The sequence below is a fragment of the Hesperophylax consimilis genome, chromosome 23 (assembly GCF_061612785.1).
Source record: "Hesperophylax consimilis isolate HC1 chromosome 23, BYU_Hcon_1.0, whole genome shotgun sequence".
NCBI lineage: Eukaryota > Metazoa > Arthropoda > Insecta > Trichoptera > Limnephilidae > Hesperophylax > Hesperophylax consimilis.
In genome coordinates this window covers 5,401,645-5,422,002 of record NC_142858.1, presented here as the reverse complement: position 1 = coordinate 5,422,002, position 20,358 = coordinate 5,401,645, and the positions used below count along the sequence as shown (strand labels likewise).

Sequence of the window (20,358 nt, the reverse complement as noted above, 5' to 3'; positions counted from 1 at the left end):
GTCCGAACCCACTCAGTTATACTGTTGGCCTACGCAGGGTTCACACTCATTTATTGAACCAACTCACTTTTTTTACTCTTTTAGAAAACGTAAAATAATAAAGTAAAATCGCAATCAAAAACTTTCTCATCACTAAAAGAAAATATTAAAAAAATAAATAAAAATTAAATTCAATCACACATCTGTCGTTTTTTTTTCGCGTATCTAATATTTTAATTTCTTCTCTTTAATACACTGTAGAATATAGCATTACAATCATATTTTATAAATCGTTTTTAATTTTAACTTACTACTTAACAAAATAAAACAGTCTATTTGCTGCCACGCGTGATGATTATTTTCGCTGAGTCATGATTTAATTACTTTTATGACAAACAAATTTATAGGCTCAAAAATGATGGCACCATGATAAGTCGATTATTTTTCCTCCATTCTAAATGATATATTATTATTTACTAATATATTCTCTAGGTTAAAAGAAATATGTTGAATGTATTTTGATAAAACTTTTTTCTCTAGTTTCACGTAGAATAGTTTTCAAAGTACAACATGGTAATATTATTTTTGCTGATTAAGACGTTTTTAATAGACGTTTTTTAAACGCTATAGTTATACTTGTTCCGGGCAGTAGGAACTCTAGTGCGGTGTCACATAACACATCAATATTCCCCAAAATGAGAACGCAATAGTTATACTTATAACACATCAATATTCCTCAAAATGAGAAAACAATAGTTTAAATGGTCGGTGGCTGAGTTGACATCGTACGATACATATACTGAATTTTTCACACAAACAGTTCCAGTTTTGCGAACTACAATTAAATTCAAGGCTAATCCGAGTTCCATAGTTTATTGTACCAGAGTTTCACAGGACAAACACAAATCGGAAATAAGTATTTTTGATCAGACCAGTGAAAAAATCACGAGACAGTCTGAATTCGCAACAAATCAGTTCCGATTTTGAAAATGACAACCACAATAATGTTCGATTAAAGGTATGTAGGTGCTTACTTTGTGGCTTGATCAACAATCAGTTCCAAGTTTGAAAATTACACTTAAGTTCAATTCAATAAAAGTTCATTGAACCAGATTTCACGCAGCAATAACTAACTCACAACACAGAAAACCGAATTTGGTATGTTAGTTTACTTGATGTAGGTCGTTAGAATATTACATCTTTTAAGCACAATTTTATACGTTTGATAACCTAATAGGAATCATGTTTATGGCAAAATATCAATTTGAACTTATATCACGACTAAGTCTGTAGGCAACTCGCTTGGTACGTGCCTCGAACGTGGAAAAGTGATTTTCGGCGTGGAGTGGTTATTAGGTTGAGAAATCAATACGTTTCGAAAAAAGTGGTAAAACTATTTCGAATTCTTTTCGGATTAGACCCGAGTACCGGCTTAACCTACGACCTCTTACAATAAATACCGAAATAACCTGTTAAACTCCTGTTTTTATGATGAATATTATTAATCTGAATGTTTGGAGGTAATCGCGATGGAGATGTTATTATTACAAGACAGATGAAGCCGAGCGCTAGCATTCCGCTGATAGATAAGTTGTAACCTGTCCCTCAATCTCATAATATAACAGAAAGAGATGGTATAATCAACGCTCGAATATTACTTATTCATATGTTCTTTTCCGATCACAGGCAATAATTTGTTACAATTTTTTTGTTAAGAATGTAAATATTTCCAGGATGCATATAATCAGACGATATTTCGTCACCCATTATATACCTACCATTAAGCATGTATCTACACACATGTATCTAAAACATGTATCTACACACATCTGTATATATATAAATATATTAAGATCAAGCTTGTAAAGATCCATTTATTTTACAAGATTCTAACATCATTTTGAACCTTTTGTAGGTCGTCACTTTGGGATAGGCTTCTTACTTCTCCTTACCAATCTTACCATATTCTGAGCAATTTATGATTTTGAGGTTCAATCTTGTGTAAAGTATTTTTAACATATTTTAAAGGAAAAAAATGTAACAGGACATGGCCTTATTTTGGAATGCTTTTAGGGAAATGTAGATAGAATCTTATGCAATGAATTATTGTGCTCTAGCCGAATGAAAATGGTTCTATCGGCACGTTTAGGAATCTTCTTAAATGATATGTATACGTTAATATATTAAACTAAAATTCTTTACCCAAGATTCAACCTCAAAATTATAAAGTGGTTAATAGATAGTGAGAAACCGTCTTTGCAAACTTTTACACAGTATCTCAGAACAAGGTGAAGAAAAATTAGAACCCTGTACAAATAAAATTGTATTCATTCTATTACCATAATTCAAAGTCAGTGCTCTGATTTTCCCAATTTTTCCATACGGTGTGGAAACATGAACACGTAGACACCCTCGAAATGTGGTGATGCAGAAAAATGTTATTCCATGGACTATCAGACCCACAAATGACACAAATGTGTCCATTCTGGAAGAGCTTTCAATAGGCTTTCAACTGTCTGCCTACAAACGTATTTTAAAATATTTTGAACATCAACTCACAGGCAAAGCGTTCGGCAGAAAAAGCAATGCGCTGGAGTTACCAAGTATCATAGGGGTCCGTTGCCCTTTGCTCTCCACGCAGCGCAAAACCGCGAGGAGTGGAGGAGCCTTATCCACTAAGGAAATTGGAGTTGGGGTCACAATCCTCACCAACGAGGAATCTACTCAAGAAGAACTACCATCATTTCAAGGGGAAAATTTTTCTTGCGAAATAGCGGTCCGGAAACTGACACTTCGGTTTACACGCCCAACTAACCCTTCTAAAGGATTAATGCTCAAAAATATGTATAAACAATTTTGGGAAAAGTTAAGACGCATTCAAGATCAGTTAAAATTTTTATTTTTGCTTTATGCATTGTTAATGAGAACGAAGTATATTATGTTTTAAGTAATTGGTTATAACGTAGCAGAGTCGTAGCTCACATTGGCAAGATCATATAATATTATTTTGAATCTAGTGTCTTTAAGTTTCTGTTTTGTTTTAAGAAAATGAGAGCATTATTATAAGAAACCTTTTTCTCTTACATTTATTATTGCATGAGATCGGCTGCAAATAACGTTAATGTGCACAGTTTTTCCCACGGTTGTAAAAAACAACGGGTATTTAACGAAGACACGGCGGAGTAAAGATAATCTTCGTTTAACCGCTCTGAAAAAAATCTTTCTAATGTAGTCATATTTGTCACGTGATTACAAAATGTCGTAAACGGTTAAAGACAGGAAATGAATTTGACTAGTTATTTTTTTACTCTTTACAATAAAGCAAAGTTTTGATTTAATTTAAATTAATATATAAATATTTTTTTTGATTGAGGATTGGACCTTTCTCTCCAGGGACTAGAATCAACCGCGATAACAACTGAGCCAAATCCTGATTTGGTAGGATCCAATTTCAGAGAAATGCATGTACGTCCCGCGTGTGTGTGCATCATTACCACCAAAAGTTAATAGAATGCAATGTCATCGACAACGAGTCGATCTGCTGAGTTTGAGCTCGATCAGATGTCGAGAAGTGGAATAATTTACACTTCCAAGATTTGCTTTCATTCATTCACGAAAATTGAATCGTAGTTCAAATAGATGTATTTAAAATAAATGTATATGAACCGTAAACGAAGAAAAATTAGTGTGGCAGATTAATTGAAATCTTGTTAACGTGATTGTAATCCATTATTCCCTGTTAAAATATCAGTGCATTCAGAATACATCGGAACAAGTGTTCATGCAGGTGTCCTTTGCCAGATGAATATAATGATGAAATGCCACAATATTAGAATTTTTACGAACACGTTTTTCTCCGTCCTCATAACACATTCGCTTTTTACTGATTCTGTGTTAGGAATTCGGTAAATTCATTCGTTAGAGGCCTGCAGTCCCGTTTTTAACAGGAATACGAACAATTTGACATTTTTTTTAATAAATTAGCAATATTTTGTATCAGTCAGTTTTTTTCGTGTAGAGTGAACTTGTGATATGTAGGTAACAATTACACAGTAAGCAATTGTGTACAAAAGAATATTTGGGTTCACCCCTATTATTCGCTTCTATTTTGAGTAGTTGTTCACCAAAGAGTTAAATTATCGCCAATCTGCTGGCGACTACAGTTACCTAACATCCCTATTAGAGCATTGCTATTCACAATGCCTAGATTTCCGACTACTCTCTTGTACTATGCAAGTCCTATTGAGACTTGCGCATACAAAACAAGCATTGTCGGAGGGTAATAATGTATCAGACAGGCTTCTAATAAATATATTTCACTTATAATGTGTACCAGATACGCATCTGGTTACACTTTGATGCCTAAAGCGTATCAGGCGTACACTTTATTACATAAGTAAACCTATTATATACAATAATTGTATTATATTTACATTGCTACATAATGTCAATAATAAAACATTTATAATATGATAGATAAATCAAATAAATGCATAAATTGATGACTAAGGACGGGTTGTTTCAGAAAATTTTAAAATTTTCAAGTTCTGTACAGGTTCTATTGAAGTTCTGTTATTATATCATTGCTGGCCATCTGCTCCACATAACTGATATAATAACAGAACTTGTATAGAACTTCTCAGAACTTCTCGGAAATTAACTTTGATATTTGATGAATTATTCAAATTCTGTATAAATACTTTTTTTATATCAGGGCGGGTGAAGGGTTGACAACCTCCAGTGTTCAAATTCAACAACCCGTCGAGTAACAACCCGTCCTAAGAAACAAAACTAGCTAACTTGTCTGCGAAGTCTATGGGATAAATCGGTGACCGGATAACTCATCGAAATGACAAATCAATACCCCTTTAAAAAGTTATACAAAGTCTTGAAATGTGATTAAACAAAATCTAGATTTTTATCAGTCGTCGACTTGCAAAACCCGCTCTGTAATTTTTTGAATATCTGTAGATATCACGAAAAACTGTTTGGAACACTTTGAATATAACTTTGAAGTTAAATACCAACATAGATAATACATTAATTTGTTGATATTTAGTGTAAAATATGTATATTTTATTTATTTTCAATTCACTTCCAGCACTTTTTGAGAATGTATTAAAACCAGCAGAAATTTCCAGAGAGGGTTTTACAAGTCGACGATTCGTATGTCACGTGTTAGTTTGCTTTTCATTGCTTTTAATGACTTTATATAACTTTTAAAGGTGTGTTATCATGCAACCACTATCGGTCATAAAGGGTGAGGTCATTTATCAAAAGTTGATTAGGGACAATTTTTTAAGCCGAACTTTTAATGTCACGTATTCGTCCACTTTCCACCCCGATTTGCACAAATCAATAAAAAAAACATAAATTAAAGCGTTCGCTAAAGTTTATTTATTTATTTTTTGAACTAGTTGAATGAGCGGACTGAAACCACCAATTAAGGACGTTACAAGGTTCCAGCCTTCGAGAGTTGAGAGGCTCGAGCGATAAAGAAGCACAGAACCGCATCCTGGTGTGCAATGTGTGCGGCGCACTCGGGCGGCCAAATTTAAAGAGCTGCCTCCTCAATCTGGCGATTTGCAACAGATTCCACATGATTAATCACGTTAAAAAACACAAATTTAATACGAATAGGGGTATTGGAATTTAAGTACACTAATAATATACTCGAAGCACCAATCCCAAAACTATGTCAATTGCTATCATATTATATGGGACAATCTTTACTACGAATCCGCTAAATATGTTATAATTTATATTAAATCTGGGCTTCTGGAACATAAGATAGAAGAAAAAAATTACACAAAAGATGCTTTAATAGTAAGATGAATGCAAAGAATACTGAATTCACAAAATTATATTCCGTGGTCTTCTTTATATCACACATCAATCCTTCCTGAGCGAGATATTAATTTACCCTGTGGGACATCTTCTTGCAAATATTATTCTGGCATGGTGACATTTTAGGATGGGAACATTTGGTAGGTAGGACAATTGCAGGGCTTATAATAATAATAATAATATTGGACAATGTGTTATATTTCACCTCAGGGGCGCTTTACAATTGATGCAGGTATTACGAAAATATAAATATTACAAAAATAAAGTTAAGTAAAATAAAGAACAGGAATAGGTGAGACTCTGCAGTAAGAATCCTAGGTGGTGAATAAACTGGACCAGCTGCTGCAGCTAAAGTCTACTGCGTCCACCAACAGTGCCAGCACGAGATTCATCATCCGTCCAGGTATGTGTCTGCTGCTAATAAAGCGCTGACACAATATCCTCACATAGATACCCGACCTTGGCAGCACCGCTGAGACGTTCGTCGAAGATAGAAGATGGAGACTCTGCAGCAAGAGTCCTAGGTGGCGAAGAAACTGGACCAGCTGCTGCAGCGAGAGAGTCCACCGAGTCCACCAACAGTGCCAGCACATACTGAGGCTTCCTATCAATCAAGTATTTGCGAATACATACCTATCTACTCTCATATATACTGCTCGAACAGCGACTTTGCAATAAATTCCCCGGGGCGGCCCTGAAGGAGCTGACCCGCTGTTGCAAAATTCTAATCTTAAGCAAAAGATTAATTAGATAATACTCTATTGCCAAACGTTCGATTCAAAAATCTGAAGATTTCATGTGTCTTTTATGTGTGATGAACGTTTACACGAAACAATGGATACTCAGAATTTAGCAGGATTTTACTCAATATTCACCTCTTTTGCAAGATCGGAATGTAAATGGAAGCCGTATCCCAAAATATTAACGCCTTGGCGCGTTGTTATTGATGGTAAAATGTTTATTTTCATTGTATGAAATCTGGGATTAAAAATCTTTCTCTACTGCACATCCGTTTCCGTTGAAAATAATTACGCTATGGAAAACATTACCATTCAACGTTTAAATTTATTACTCTTTGAGCTTAGAAGAACAAATAAACTATGTAGGTACCGATAAAACATTACATTCCATTATCATTAAAGAGTCCCTACTGCTCCCATTGGTCTGGAGCCCCAATTGGGGTATGTTGTGATGCTGAAGGTAATGGGGAAGTACCTGGCTACTCAGATCTAGTCACCAATCATTTCAATTCTGAATGGTGGTCTTACACCAGGGCAATATTTATTTATTTATTTATTATTATTACACGCCCTAATGGGCTTTTACACACTACAAAGTTTAATAGTAGAGTATCACAGTTATTATAGATTCTACAAAATTAAAACAATACAGGAAACATAATACAACGAAAAAAGAAAAAATATTAAATGTTGCAACAAAAGCATATAGGTAATAAAATAATATACATTAGTAAAAATCATAAGAAGTCTCACATAAATAGATATTCAAAATAAAAATAAAAATATATATTTTGCGGAAATTATAGATGTCTATTTGTGAAATAAACAATATTTATATTGATTATTTTTAAGATGAAATATATCTCCCAGATCAGAGTATTTATTTCCGAGACTGTGAAGTCTTGGAATTGGGGAATTTTGATAAGACAGTGTCCTGGTGTTGTAAAAATAAAAGGGTAGTAAATTTTGGCAAGATCTTTTGGGTATGTGGATGCTGATTAATTGGAGTAACTCAGGACAGTCAATTTTGTAATGAAATATTTTATGTAGTACAAATAATGTTTATTCTTCTTTCAGAAAGTTTTAATAGGGACAATTTATCTAGTAAGTAGTTATAATCAATGTTTTCTACAGGAATATGCAATTTATAGTTTATAGACTTCAAGAACTTATGTTGAATCTTTTCAATTTATCGGAATGAATATTGTAAAAGGGAGACCATAATGTAGAGTTATACTCTAGTTGGCATCTAACAAGGGTTTTGTACAACATGATAAATGTGCCTAAATTATTGAAGTCTTTTGAAATTCTCAAAACAAATCCAAGAGTCTTAAGAGCCTTATTGATAATGTTATTAATATTGTATCATACGTATCCAGACCTCCGGAATATTTCAAGAGAATTCATATTTACGCAAAAATCACAAGAACACTCGAACCCCGAAACCGCTTGATACCGTGTCGCCGACACATTTGGAAATCTTTACATCAAAATAACTCAATCAAATGATGTATTATATGTGATTAATCAAGATAATTACATAGCAATATAATAGCAGAACCTGAAACACATCTAAAAATAACCATCCAACACCTCACTCGGAGCCGCCAACCTACGAAGTGACCTCCGCCTAGGAAGCAACTCAGTATTTACGTGGACCCCCCTCTCTACCACCCGGAAGAAATTCCATGATGGCCGCCGAACTTTCGACCAATCACAGCACGGCATATCTCTTTAGGATTCTTATCAAACATTGATAACGAAATTCAATGCAACTAATTGTGATAACATCAAGCTCAATTTACAAGAAAATGATGGAAGATTCAACCCCGGAATAAATATCAACACGAAGAAATAATTATATGCTAATATAATGACATACAAAATCATACCTAAATATGTTTGCTACTCTTTGGGAAATGTTCAAACCAAAGATATTTAACTTCAAACCCAATACGAAAATTTGTATAATTTATTAAACAATAAATAAACGAGACTGGGGGAGATGGTTTTGGTAGACTGAACTGACTTGGTTAAAGGTATCATATTAAAATATAACTTTCCTCTCAACAAGATAATTGCAGAGAGGAAAAATACCTAACCACTTTACTCCTCACGAAAGAGGATAGAACGCCTCCGAGAGGGTTCGATTTGAAAACGTTCTATAAATAGAGAACCGAATTCCATACAAAGTCAGTTCAACAACTACCTCTGAAAGGGAATCCTCTCTCCTGAAAAACCATCTCCAAGTCTCCAAAGTCTCAAAAATTATTTTCAAGTGTTTTTATTCAGTAGTAAATTCAGTGTTTTGCCAGTAATAAATTCTTTTCGTCAGCTCAGATCTGGAAATAAATTCCTCTCTGATCGTGGTTTTAAACTCCACTACAAGCCTCTACAACATCTACCAAGACTGAAAACGCTGAAAAGTGTACCCAGCTACCTTCGTATCTACAGTTATTGTACGGACGGTATATTGTCTCGTACAAATATGATACACAAAAGTTAGTTTTGATACACAAAAGTTAATTTCACTGACGCAATTTAAGTTTTTATCATTTAATGTATATTGAAAAAATATTGGATTATTTATTCTGTAAAAAAATTAACTGACATTTCTTTATGTTCAATGCAAGTTTGTTGATAGAGCACCACTTAAAAAAGATTTCTCAAATTAGTTTGTAATATAATGCATTTATGTTATTAATCTCATTATAAAGTTTCAAATCATCAGCAAAAAGTAGTACTTTTATGTTAGTAAATATATCAACAATGTCAATTATGAATATAATAAAATTGAAAGTATCTTCCGGGAAAGCTTGGAACGTGCCGCATTATATATTATTTTACATGAGTAAATTGTGAAATAACACAAATTAATCTTCTTGCTAGTCGAGAGCCTTACCACTCGACCACCAAGACCGTCTAAAATTATGTAAATGAACTTGCTATCTAACGGTGAGATCCAGTTAAAAAAGTTTTCATTCCAACCTTTTCTATGTCATTTCGATGTAACTAACTATGAAAAAACATGGAAATAAAGCAGTGATTTTTTTCCGTATTATTTATTATCTGTATTCATTGATGTATTCCAATGTTTGTATCGTATTGAAGTGTTAAAATGGGGCAATCCGGGTAGGTGGCAAATCCAATAAAGTAAAGAAGAGAAATCACAGCGATCACCTTGCGCACGCAATCTGCGTTAAAACACAGAAAACAACAAAAAAATCGCATTTATTATATGAATGAACCGCGGGGTTTCCGTTTCTTTATCATGATTTGAGTGTGCGCGTTAAAGGTGATATTCCCCTCACCGCTGGCTGGTGCGATTCGCCATGAACTGAATAGCCTATTTAACATTAAATCTACAAGATTAGTGCTTAGTACTCCAGGAGCAGTTGTTTTCATATATTTTTCAAAATATTTATTTGTGTATCTGTGAACCAAAAATCAATCAGTGTAAGGATATGGACACAGACTTTATAATACTGTTTAGTGACCATATCTGAATATCCACATTTTGTCAACAGATAAAAACGCATATCTCAGCATTTATTCGATTGCGAAAAAAACGAGTACTAAAGGATTTTACTTATTTATATTTTTTATATGAAAAAGTTTTATACAAAACTTTGCTCTTTATTTATTTCATGTGTTACGTATTATTATATAAAGTGGTTAGATATGTAATAATATGAAAATAACAATGAAGTTAAAAACTACAGTACATATTTTACTTAGAAATCAAAAATTACAAATTACAAGAATTAAAAATTACAGCCCATATATTTCATCACTTCTTTTTTTAACACGTTTATTTATTTAAGGAAAAAACACAGATACAGACAGTAATTAAGAGATAATTTCCTCTTCTTTCATATTGGTAGGTATTTCTCGGTACATCTTCAAAGTTCTGTACAGGTTATTAAGGGTCGTACACTCGTACTTAACTTACTTTAACCAGTGATTCCTGACATTATTTTCGAGTAAAACGTTACATATGAAATTTTGGTCTCTAGTGACTTTTTGGTTTTTTTTATTATTCAATAAAATTTCAACATAATTATTTTTAATAATTCGACATGTCGACTGGTCACCTAGTAACCGCCTAATAACTTTGATCATAGCTACCTACCTATTGATAGTCCAATACCTACTCATTTGCTACTTTTTTTAGTTTAAAACAAAAATAAAACGCCAAAAATATCACCGGAGATCAAAATTTCATTATCATTTTTTACTCTAAATAATGTCAGAAATCTCTGGTCAAAGTTAATCAAGTACGTCCCTTGACACCTTGTATGGTGTGATTTTAATTCCTTTCGAAAATAATGTCTTATTTCATGCTTTCTTCTTGTATGGTGATTTAAATTTGTATTATTAATGTTATTAATTTTTCGTATAAATTAGGAATATTATTTTTTAAAATTATAATTTTTTACTCTTTTTCCATCAAAATTAATTAAAAATATTGGATTTTAGTACTAAATCCAGCAATATAAACTAGACTACTGGTAAACTTGTCGAATTCCGCTGCATGCAAAACTCTTAAAAAAAACACTTGATTTTATCTTAAATATCCAAGGGAGGTGGTTTTAAGTTAACAAGCACACAATGGAGTTAAGTTTGGGTTATTTTAAAATACGTATTTTCCAACCTTCAAACTTAATTTTTGGTTGATAAAAAATGGAATTTTAATGCATCTTTTACCATCTCTCACACGTAAATAGTTATTTTTTGTAGTCATTAAGTTGAATCCCACAACACAACTACACCACCAGAACAATAACCAACGATCACTAAAAAGTACCTTCACTACATACCACGTCAGCTCAAAGATAATTTTTCTTCTTAGCTCCTAAAATCTTTAACATTATCCCTGAAAACCTAAAAACCGTGAGTCAACCCCATTCCTTTAAAAAAGAAATTAAGAAATGGATCCTTACACACGGAATACATTACAACTACAATACCCAATCATTCTACACTCTATCAATTTAATCACCTTTCAGACAAAACATAATAAATCCTTATTCCCCAACTTGGCGGTATATTATGTACATAATTAATTAGTGTGATCTATTTACTTATAATTTCTCAAATTTTTCATCTTCTTATAATTCTCTAACTTCTCCATCCTCTTCTTGCAACCCAAACTAGCTATACATCATTTTTTTTATATTATATTAATGTATAGATTTTATGTCCGCAAACTGTAAAATTCACCCGCCATAACACAGGGTCATCCCTAGCATAAAGGGTGAAATATCACAAAAAACCACATGTACGAAATCTAAATCATGTATAAATAAAATAAATAAACCAAGTGCTATTTTATATTTTTTGCGTATTAAGCGTGCAGCGAAATTCGAATTAAGATTATTATTATGTTTTTATTCGGTTTTTTAATCAAAATGTATAAAGAAGAATGGCTCGTTGATCTAAATGTAGCAATGTAGACAAGGCTTATCTAACAGCTATAAGAGTAACAGCTGCGCTCTGGCGAGTGTGTGATATGATATATATGGCAAATACACTGCGATCCGCTATCCGTTGGTGCGGGATGCGGTAGTTGACATTTGGCTACCAAGGTGGACAAGTTCGCCCAGCCCGACACGACCGAAGCGAATCAGGTGCGAGCTTACCTACGTACTATTACGTGTGTTTTCTGTTCTCCGCATCGCTGCCGAATATAATCAGACGTTTCTAATCGATCTCCTAATAAAATAACCCGTTTGCTCGAACTGTAACGGTGCGGCAGCGGCCGGTCCCACAACAAAAACACTCGTTTGGTGTTGATAAACGATTAATGCTTATAATTTATATGCCTGCTTATTACTGTTTGACAAATAAATGTGGATGAAATTGGAGGGCGCTGCAATCGTTTAAATTGCTTGCTTTACATCACAACTTGCGACACTCCAAAATGGAAGATAATTTCAGTTTCGCCCTGGTGTAAGACCACCATTCAAAAATGGAACGTTGCTTGAAATGAATAGCCAGGTACTCTCCCACCTTCTTTTTTTTCCCTTCTCCTTCCCCTCCCCCACAACCTTCAGCTTCACGACATGTTAATAGAGGATGCCATAGTCTCACTAGCTCCAGACGGTTGGGAGCAGTTGGGACTGTTGTGCGGTATTCATATTTTTAAAAAGTACTGATATACAACGAAATGTCTTCTTATTCATTTATTAAATCTATATCATATTTATTTATTCATGCCTTGAAGGCTTTCACATCTTTGTATTGACGGTTATAGGTAAATTGTTCAGGAGTACAATAATAAGTGTATAAAGGTTGTACAAAGGAGTTCAATACTTGTACACAATAACAATAATACAAAACTGTCAGGTAAAAACTTATATCTGAATGTGATCTGTCACTACCTACTATAATTGTGCGAAAATCGGCGTATTTTTATGTGAATACAGCACAACAACTGCTCCCAAACGTCTGGAGCCAGTGAGACTATTGCATCCCCAATTGGGGTATATGAAGATATATCGGAAGGTGGGAAAGTATCCGGCTATTCAGATCTGGTTACCAAAATATGGCTAAAATCATTTCAAGTAACTTTTCAATTTTAGAGCGGTGGTCTTCTATCAGGGCTTTACTCACAGTATCTTAATCTCTGATTTCAAATCAATCAAATGTAATTTACTGGCGCACGCCGGGATTTAAATCCGCTACCTCCGGATTCCTAGTCGAGAGCCTTACCCCTAAACCAAGGAGGCTGTCACTTAATGTTGCAATAATAATAGGTAGTAGAAAAAATATATTGTGCAAGTCTACAAAATTTCTACATTTTATTGTCAAAGTACCTACTTATTTGAATGCAAATCGAAACCATCGATTAGGTTCCTTAGAACGTAAATAATACAATACATTATTTACATAATAACATACATAAGGCATTACAGCAATTTATTTAAGTAGAGACGGTTATTTATTTACGTACACATTGGTAAGTACCTACCTACTTCCATATTACGTTACCCTTTTTTATAAATTAATTGATAATACATAATAATGAACACGATTCGACTCGAATAAACGTCCAAAAATATCAATGTATTGTAGCTTGGTAGGTAATACAGCAAATCAATACTTTAATTTATGCACATTCATAAATTATGACAAATGTACATAATACGATAATCCTATAAACATTTTGTCTATTGATTATACTTACAACATAACTAACTAACTAACCTGCATACCGCTTCCCCGTAGGGGTGGCAGAGAGGACGGACCGCCAAACAACTCGGTCTTAGCACCCACTTCTTGCCTCATTCACATTCATACATCGACGCATACATACTCTTCGATTATTCTGATTTAATTACCTGATTTTCTTGATCTTGCCATGCTTTCCTCGGGCGTCCCCGATTTCTGCCACCATTCACATTTGCGTCATATATCCACCTTACACTCCTTTCTTCGCTCATTCGCTCTACATGCCCAAACCATCTAATTGTCCTTTTCTTAATATTGCTCATTACATTTTGCACTCTTTACAATCATACATGGCTTTACCACAGTGAGGCGCATCCTCAGGGATTTCATTTCCACAGCATTCAGTCTACTTTCATCCTTTCTCTGCCTGTTCCATGCCTCACTTCCATACATCAGGGTAGTTACCAGCACTCCATTGTGGACTGCTAGCTTCGCTTCTTTGGACATTTTTTTTGTTAGCGCCAATCATGTTAAGTCCTCCGTATACGGAGTTACCTGCATTTCCCATTTCTCGTAAACATAATTCCTAAATAGACAAACTCATCCACCTGCTCCAAGTATTCCTCATTCAAAACTATATTGTATACTGTTGTGGTACTCTCTATTTAAAACACTGTAACTTTAGACTTAGTTAAATTCATCATTAACTCATTCTTCACACATACTTCGTTAGCAATCAGCACCGCATCATCAGCATACAGAAAACCGAAAAAAAATTACGTTATTGAGTTTAGCACAATCTTACCTGATTTAGGAAACGTTTGTTATAATATTTTTTTTATATATTAATCGCCTCAAAGTCATATCTTATGTTTTTGCTCTGTATGCTCTGTTAATTTTTTTTTGTTTTTTATTTATCCCCACCCATTTAAATTTCTATAATGTTCAAAAATGATTCATTAAGAATTGGAATAACCAAAATATTTGGGAATCCAGCAGTGTTTGCACACCTGTTAAAATTAATGACCTAAGGGTTTTCTTAATTGTTGGTACGTGGGTGATTATGTTAAGGAATTATATTGTTTGGGTTTTTTTTAAATATTAAGCAGTGGAGAATTGATCATTTTTGTTTGATTATTAATTAGGGTTATATTTAAAAAAAAAAAAAATAATTAAAAAAAAAAAAAAAATCTGTCCTATTGGCAGAAGTAAAACTCGTTACGAGTTTACGAGCCAAATCATACTATTACTTCTATACTATCATAATTAATTAATTGGTAATTTTTTGCTGGAGTTAGATAGAAAACTCTCGGAAAGTAATGAGGAAAAATTATATTCCTGGAAGCGAGCGAGGTCAAATGAAAAATTGGAATTTACGAGATGAAACTCGTCCCTTTTAATGGGAGAAAATTCACGGAGCAAACAAGATTAAATAATTAGATAATAAGAGATAATAATATTTACAATTTTGATGAAAGAGAGACTAACTAAACAAACTGCTTCAACCAGGGACGGGCGCCCTTATTAACTCAAGTAATACGGTATGACATTTTGCGGTAGGAAGGTCGCTTGGATGTTCTAAGAAGATTTTTTGTGACAGATTTATGTAGAGATTAAAAGCATTATATATATTTATTTATTTTAATTAATGTTACTTATCAAACTCACGATTGGTAGCAAAATAGTTTTTTTTGGTGCCATAGGAATCGAATTATCAAAGTCAACACGTGGTAAAGATTTGTAATTTAGCGGATTCGAAATTCAAAAAGTTAAATGATCACTTTTAATAAAATCTTAGTAAAAAGGTCTTCAAATTTACTATTTACAGCTTATAATTTTAAACGAGAAATACGCTGCATTACTTAAAGATATTGATTCACTGTCGTAATAATCGAAAAATAATACAATTATTAGTTTTTTATGTTTGTAAAGTTTATCTTTTTATAATCACTCTCCCTTGTAAACTTGCAAACTAATAATGCCTTTACTTGTGAAAGGTAATAATTCATTTTATTTTATCTCTCGGAATTTTACTTGTTTCAATGATATTTTTAAATTCGTTAATAGCAAACTAACGAGCTTCTTCATAAGATCAATCTGGTAACTGACCTAACTTAGTGTTTCCCTGATTCCCCGCCAACTTCAGCAGGGGTTACACTATACTCATAATATATTTATAGAGCGGTCGGTGGCTGAAGTGACATCGTGTTTGGGTCTCACCCAGGGGTCGTGCGTTCAATTTATCGGCTGGCTAAGTCCTCCATCACAACACAAGCAACATTTTCCGCTTACTGTGGTGGTAGTAAAAGATTTTCAAATATTTTCAGGTAATTCGTATTCCGGGAATTTTTATCTTTATTTAAAAAATATATATATATATATATATATCTCACTTTATGCTACATGGAGACTTTTCTTTGACACTAAGATTCCGCAGAAGGATAATATTAAACAAACTTTTGACTTATATATGAACCTTTGACATTTCTATTTTCACTTTGCAAAACTTTTATCATTACCACATCTGGAGCCAAGTTAGATACGTTGGTAATTATAGTTTATTAATTTATTGTTTTTCATATTAATGAAATAAAAAAATAATAACTTTGTTTGTAACGACGAATTGATTAAATTTATTACGACCGACCGGTTTCTCCTAACTCGAGCATCATCATCGGGGTACAAAATTAAAAACACTTTTAATGTTGTACCCTGATGATGCTTGCGTTAAGCGAAACCGGTCGGTCGTAATAAATTAAATAAATTCGTGGTTATAGACTAAAATATTATTATTTTATTTAAAATAATATTTGTTTGAAAATAATTCAAATAGTTTGGACATAGGACAAAATAAGGATTATTTCAAAAATGCTTAATATATAAGCATTTAATTTTATTAAACTAAACATTACCTCATTCGATACACGAATATTAATAATCCTCTAAGCCCGACAAAAAGTATTTTAACGATTTACTGAAACAATTTAAATATTTTCACTTTGTTTTCCTGAGAAACCGTTATCTTTTTTGCATCACATAATTGCCTAAGTTTACAAAATATTCAGCATTGGAATACGAACGTCTTAATAATCGAGACGATTACTTTTCGTTCGTTGGTCTTATTTAATGGACTTATTTAACTTTTATGTTTTAAGTTATTAGTAATAATGATGATTCTGATTTACTCATTTCTGGGCCTTTTGTAGTGGGTCAATAATTGTTGTGGCTACAGGGTGTGTAAAAAGGATTTTTGATAATGTCGATAACTTTTCATAATTCCCAAGCACGACTGCATATCACTAACGTACGAACAAAATTACTTTGTGAACTGTTATTTGTTCGTTGGATATCAGCATTGGAGGGGACCCACCCTTTCCCAACTGTTGTGTGAGGAAACTGATTATTTAACCTCTTTAGCCGCACATGCCAGAACTCTATTTTTTTGTAAAAAGAATCTATATTTATTTTAAAACGATTCTAGACCCTCCAATGTCCCTGCATGCATGATGTTTAGTACAAAATAATGTATACGTACTTACATTCATGTTATCTCAAAATAAGGTAGAATAATGGGTTCTATGCTAACTCAACACAGTGACTATTCAACACACTTTTTAAAAGTGATATAAAGTCATCAAAAACGATGAAAAATATTTTTTTAACCTAACCTAACCTACTTAACCCAGTTAATAAAGTTTTTGTTTCATTCTTTCCATGACTTTATATAACTTTTTAAAGATGTGATGAATTATCATTTTGATGATTTATCCGGTCACCAGAATAATAACACATCAGAGATTTGTTCGCTTGATGGTTTAGCATCTAAAGTGAAATAATATAGAAAGAAATCAATATTTACAGGTGTAAGTATGATTAAAACAAGAAAATATAAAAGCAGGGTTTCTAGGGCAGTTTGGCCCTCTATCGTTGGCGATCACCAGTCACGCTCGGGAACAATAACAAGTTACCGACGTTAACGATCAAACCTTTATCGTCGACGGTGCCAGATTCCCAGATCTAGCCAATACGATCGTAGGTCAGGATGAAGTTACACAGCCCAAAAGCATTTTTTTAAATCATTTTTAAAGCATAAAAAACGCGTATTATTTGAAAACCTTTTTGCAAGATTTTCAGAACTGTGCTTGTATTTGATTCCGATATAGATCACGACTTTTTTAGTTATATCCAAAGTTGAGGTTTTGATTCCTGTTCAAATTCATATTAAAAAATACGAGCAATTTGCATGTTTTGATAGTTATGTTTGAAAACGTAATTAGGTATGGTTGCCGTAATCAAAATTAATAATATAGACACAGCCGAGCGCTTGATAGCGGCATTTTCTCAGGAAAACGTAAACTATACAACATTTCGTTAACGCTAAAGCAATCCCCTCGCAAGAAAGCAAATCGTGGCGGGAATTTTCGCTAAGTGTTGCGCTACATAATAATTGCACTGACTAAAGTTATTCCACGGAGCCTGATCTGTGTTTATTGACTGCTCAATATCAGTACACTAGAATGGTGAATGATTTTTTGTTTATTGAATTTAATTATGGCTTTACTATAACTACATACGCAACTTAATAAAATGAAGCAATACAAATCAGCTAGAAAACTATGAAGTCATATATAGGTACATACATTATCTGGGACATACATATATGTGTGTAAGGTATCATTATAAACTGCGAAGGACATGTTATTCGTAAAAATAGATGTATTCTTGTGATTATTGTTTATGTAACATTTTTACATTAACCGAACCTAATAATTATTTTATAAATTAAAAAGAAAAATAAATTTCGTGGTAAAGTAAAATTATGAAGATAATTGAAACCGCAAATGTGTTCTCGGAACCATCTTATCTTCAATCAGAGCACTTAGACTTTCGCTCCACAAACAAGGTCAAATAATGCCTCCAGTGTTTATAAGCTACAATCCTTTAGATACCTCCGTTTCGTCAGCAATTAAGAAACTTGTTAGATTCTGATTATCTAATTATGATCAATACATAACAGAGGCTGATCGTTACATTATACTGGTCGGTATTCCGAAACTAGAAGTTGATTATCCTCAACATCGATTTGAGGTGTTGAAGAAATTCAACGTTGAAATATTATTGTGCAGGTAATGTTTGTTAATAACCTTCTCGGTTATCTTCGCGTGTGTGATTTGTGTTTTTATTATTTTGTGTATTGACCATTTCCGTACTTGGCACCGCATCGGGAAAGTGAGTTTCGGTGGCATGATGATTGATTGCGTCAGGAGACAGGAAGACAACACGTGTGAGGGATGTTTGTTTGTAGCACGAACCTGTTCCTTGCCGAGCCGCCCCTCGGGGGGGCGAGCGGGGTGGTGGAGTTGCGGGGCGCGGGACGGACCAGCTGTGAGGCCGAGGTGCGGGGCAAGCGCCCCCCGCCGCTAGCGCCCCCGCCCGCCGCGCGCCCGCCGCCTGCCACCAGGGCCAGCACCGACAGCCACACTGCCACCCTCATCGTCACGTCGGGTTCTTTTATTGAAGCACTAATCCCTCTCGCATGGACGTCCCCGGCACCGGTCACCAGTCTCTAAAGCTCGCTACGGAAACTGTTCGATTCTTGAACGGGAGATATCATTGCCGATAGGGTTCCAAAAAGCGCGCTCGTAAGTCAATTTGAAGAAATCGGAAGCAGACAAGGCGGACACTAGTTCACTGGTGGTGATGGGACCGTGGCACGAGCAAGACTGAGCCGGCCAGAGCTGTGGCGTGCCACTTTCACCGGCCGCTCGCTGGTGGGGTTTCTGCCACCGCGCCGCACCGTCACTCGTCACTCCGTGAGCCAGTCCCCAGCACTCGGCACTCAGCTCTCGGCACTCGGCACTCAGCACTCAGCACTCGGCATAACAGGCAACCGCGCTCACACCAGAGGTGCAGCCATCGCTACATCTCGAATTTCCTGCAGATATCCGTAAACCCAAACAACACCATGATTACTACAACTTTGAATAGTCTTCTCAGAAACATCTCTATATCTGAATACTAACGTCTGAAATCAGGCAGAGGTAGTTTGAGCGTTCATCGAGATATTTTTTTTCAATCTAGTAATATAGAGGTCAGGACATTTGAAGAGAATCGAAATGAATCGACGTGAATCTTCCTGCGAGATCCCTCACTTCTTCTTTCATCCAATTGCATGTCATGTAATGTCCTGATACTTCTTTCTCAATCCATCCGCTATACATGTCCAAACCATCAAAGCATCCCCTTATTAACCTTTCATTCGATTCCAGCTTTTGAATCATGAAATTCTATATCAAAGCCTCGCAACATTAAGCAGAAAATTGATTTGTTTGTCTCAGAAAACACACTTCAAATGATCTGCAACCATTTTATTTTTTTATTCAAGCTGATGTATAATATATTGTCCTACATACTAGGAGTTCACCTACATATGTTATGGATGATTCAGTTTTATATCTGTAATTTCTAGATCAATTCTATTTTAATGTTTTTTATTTTTTATTGTTTAACTTATAACATTGTTACATTGTACATAAAATTAGGTAATAATAGGTAATAGTGAAAAACATATGTTATTGAATTTCTACTCCAATGAAGAGTGCTAGCTCTTGAGCTACAA

General features: G+C 34.2%; 1 protein-coding gene across 1 annotated transcript in view; it reads right to left on the bottom strand.

The window, feature by feature from the left end:
- Positions 1-19,447, bottom strand: part of LOC149412257 (uncharacterized) — a 170,927-nt gene extending 151,480 nt beyond the window's left edge. The window contains exon 1 of the mRNA XM_089646072.1: positions 19,052-19,447. Within this exon, the coding sequence (XP_089502198.1) occupies positions 19,052-19,233 (182 nt within the window). The 5' untranslated portion in view covers positions 19,234-19,447. The remainder of the gene's footprint in view (positions 1-19,051) is intronic.
- Between the last annotated feature and the right edge of the window lie 911 nt (positions 19,448-20,358).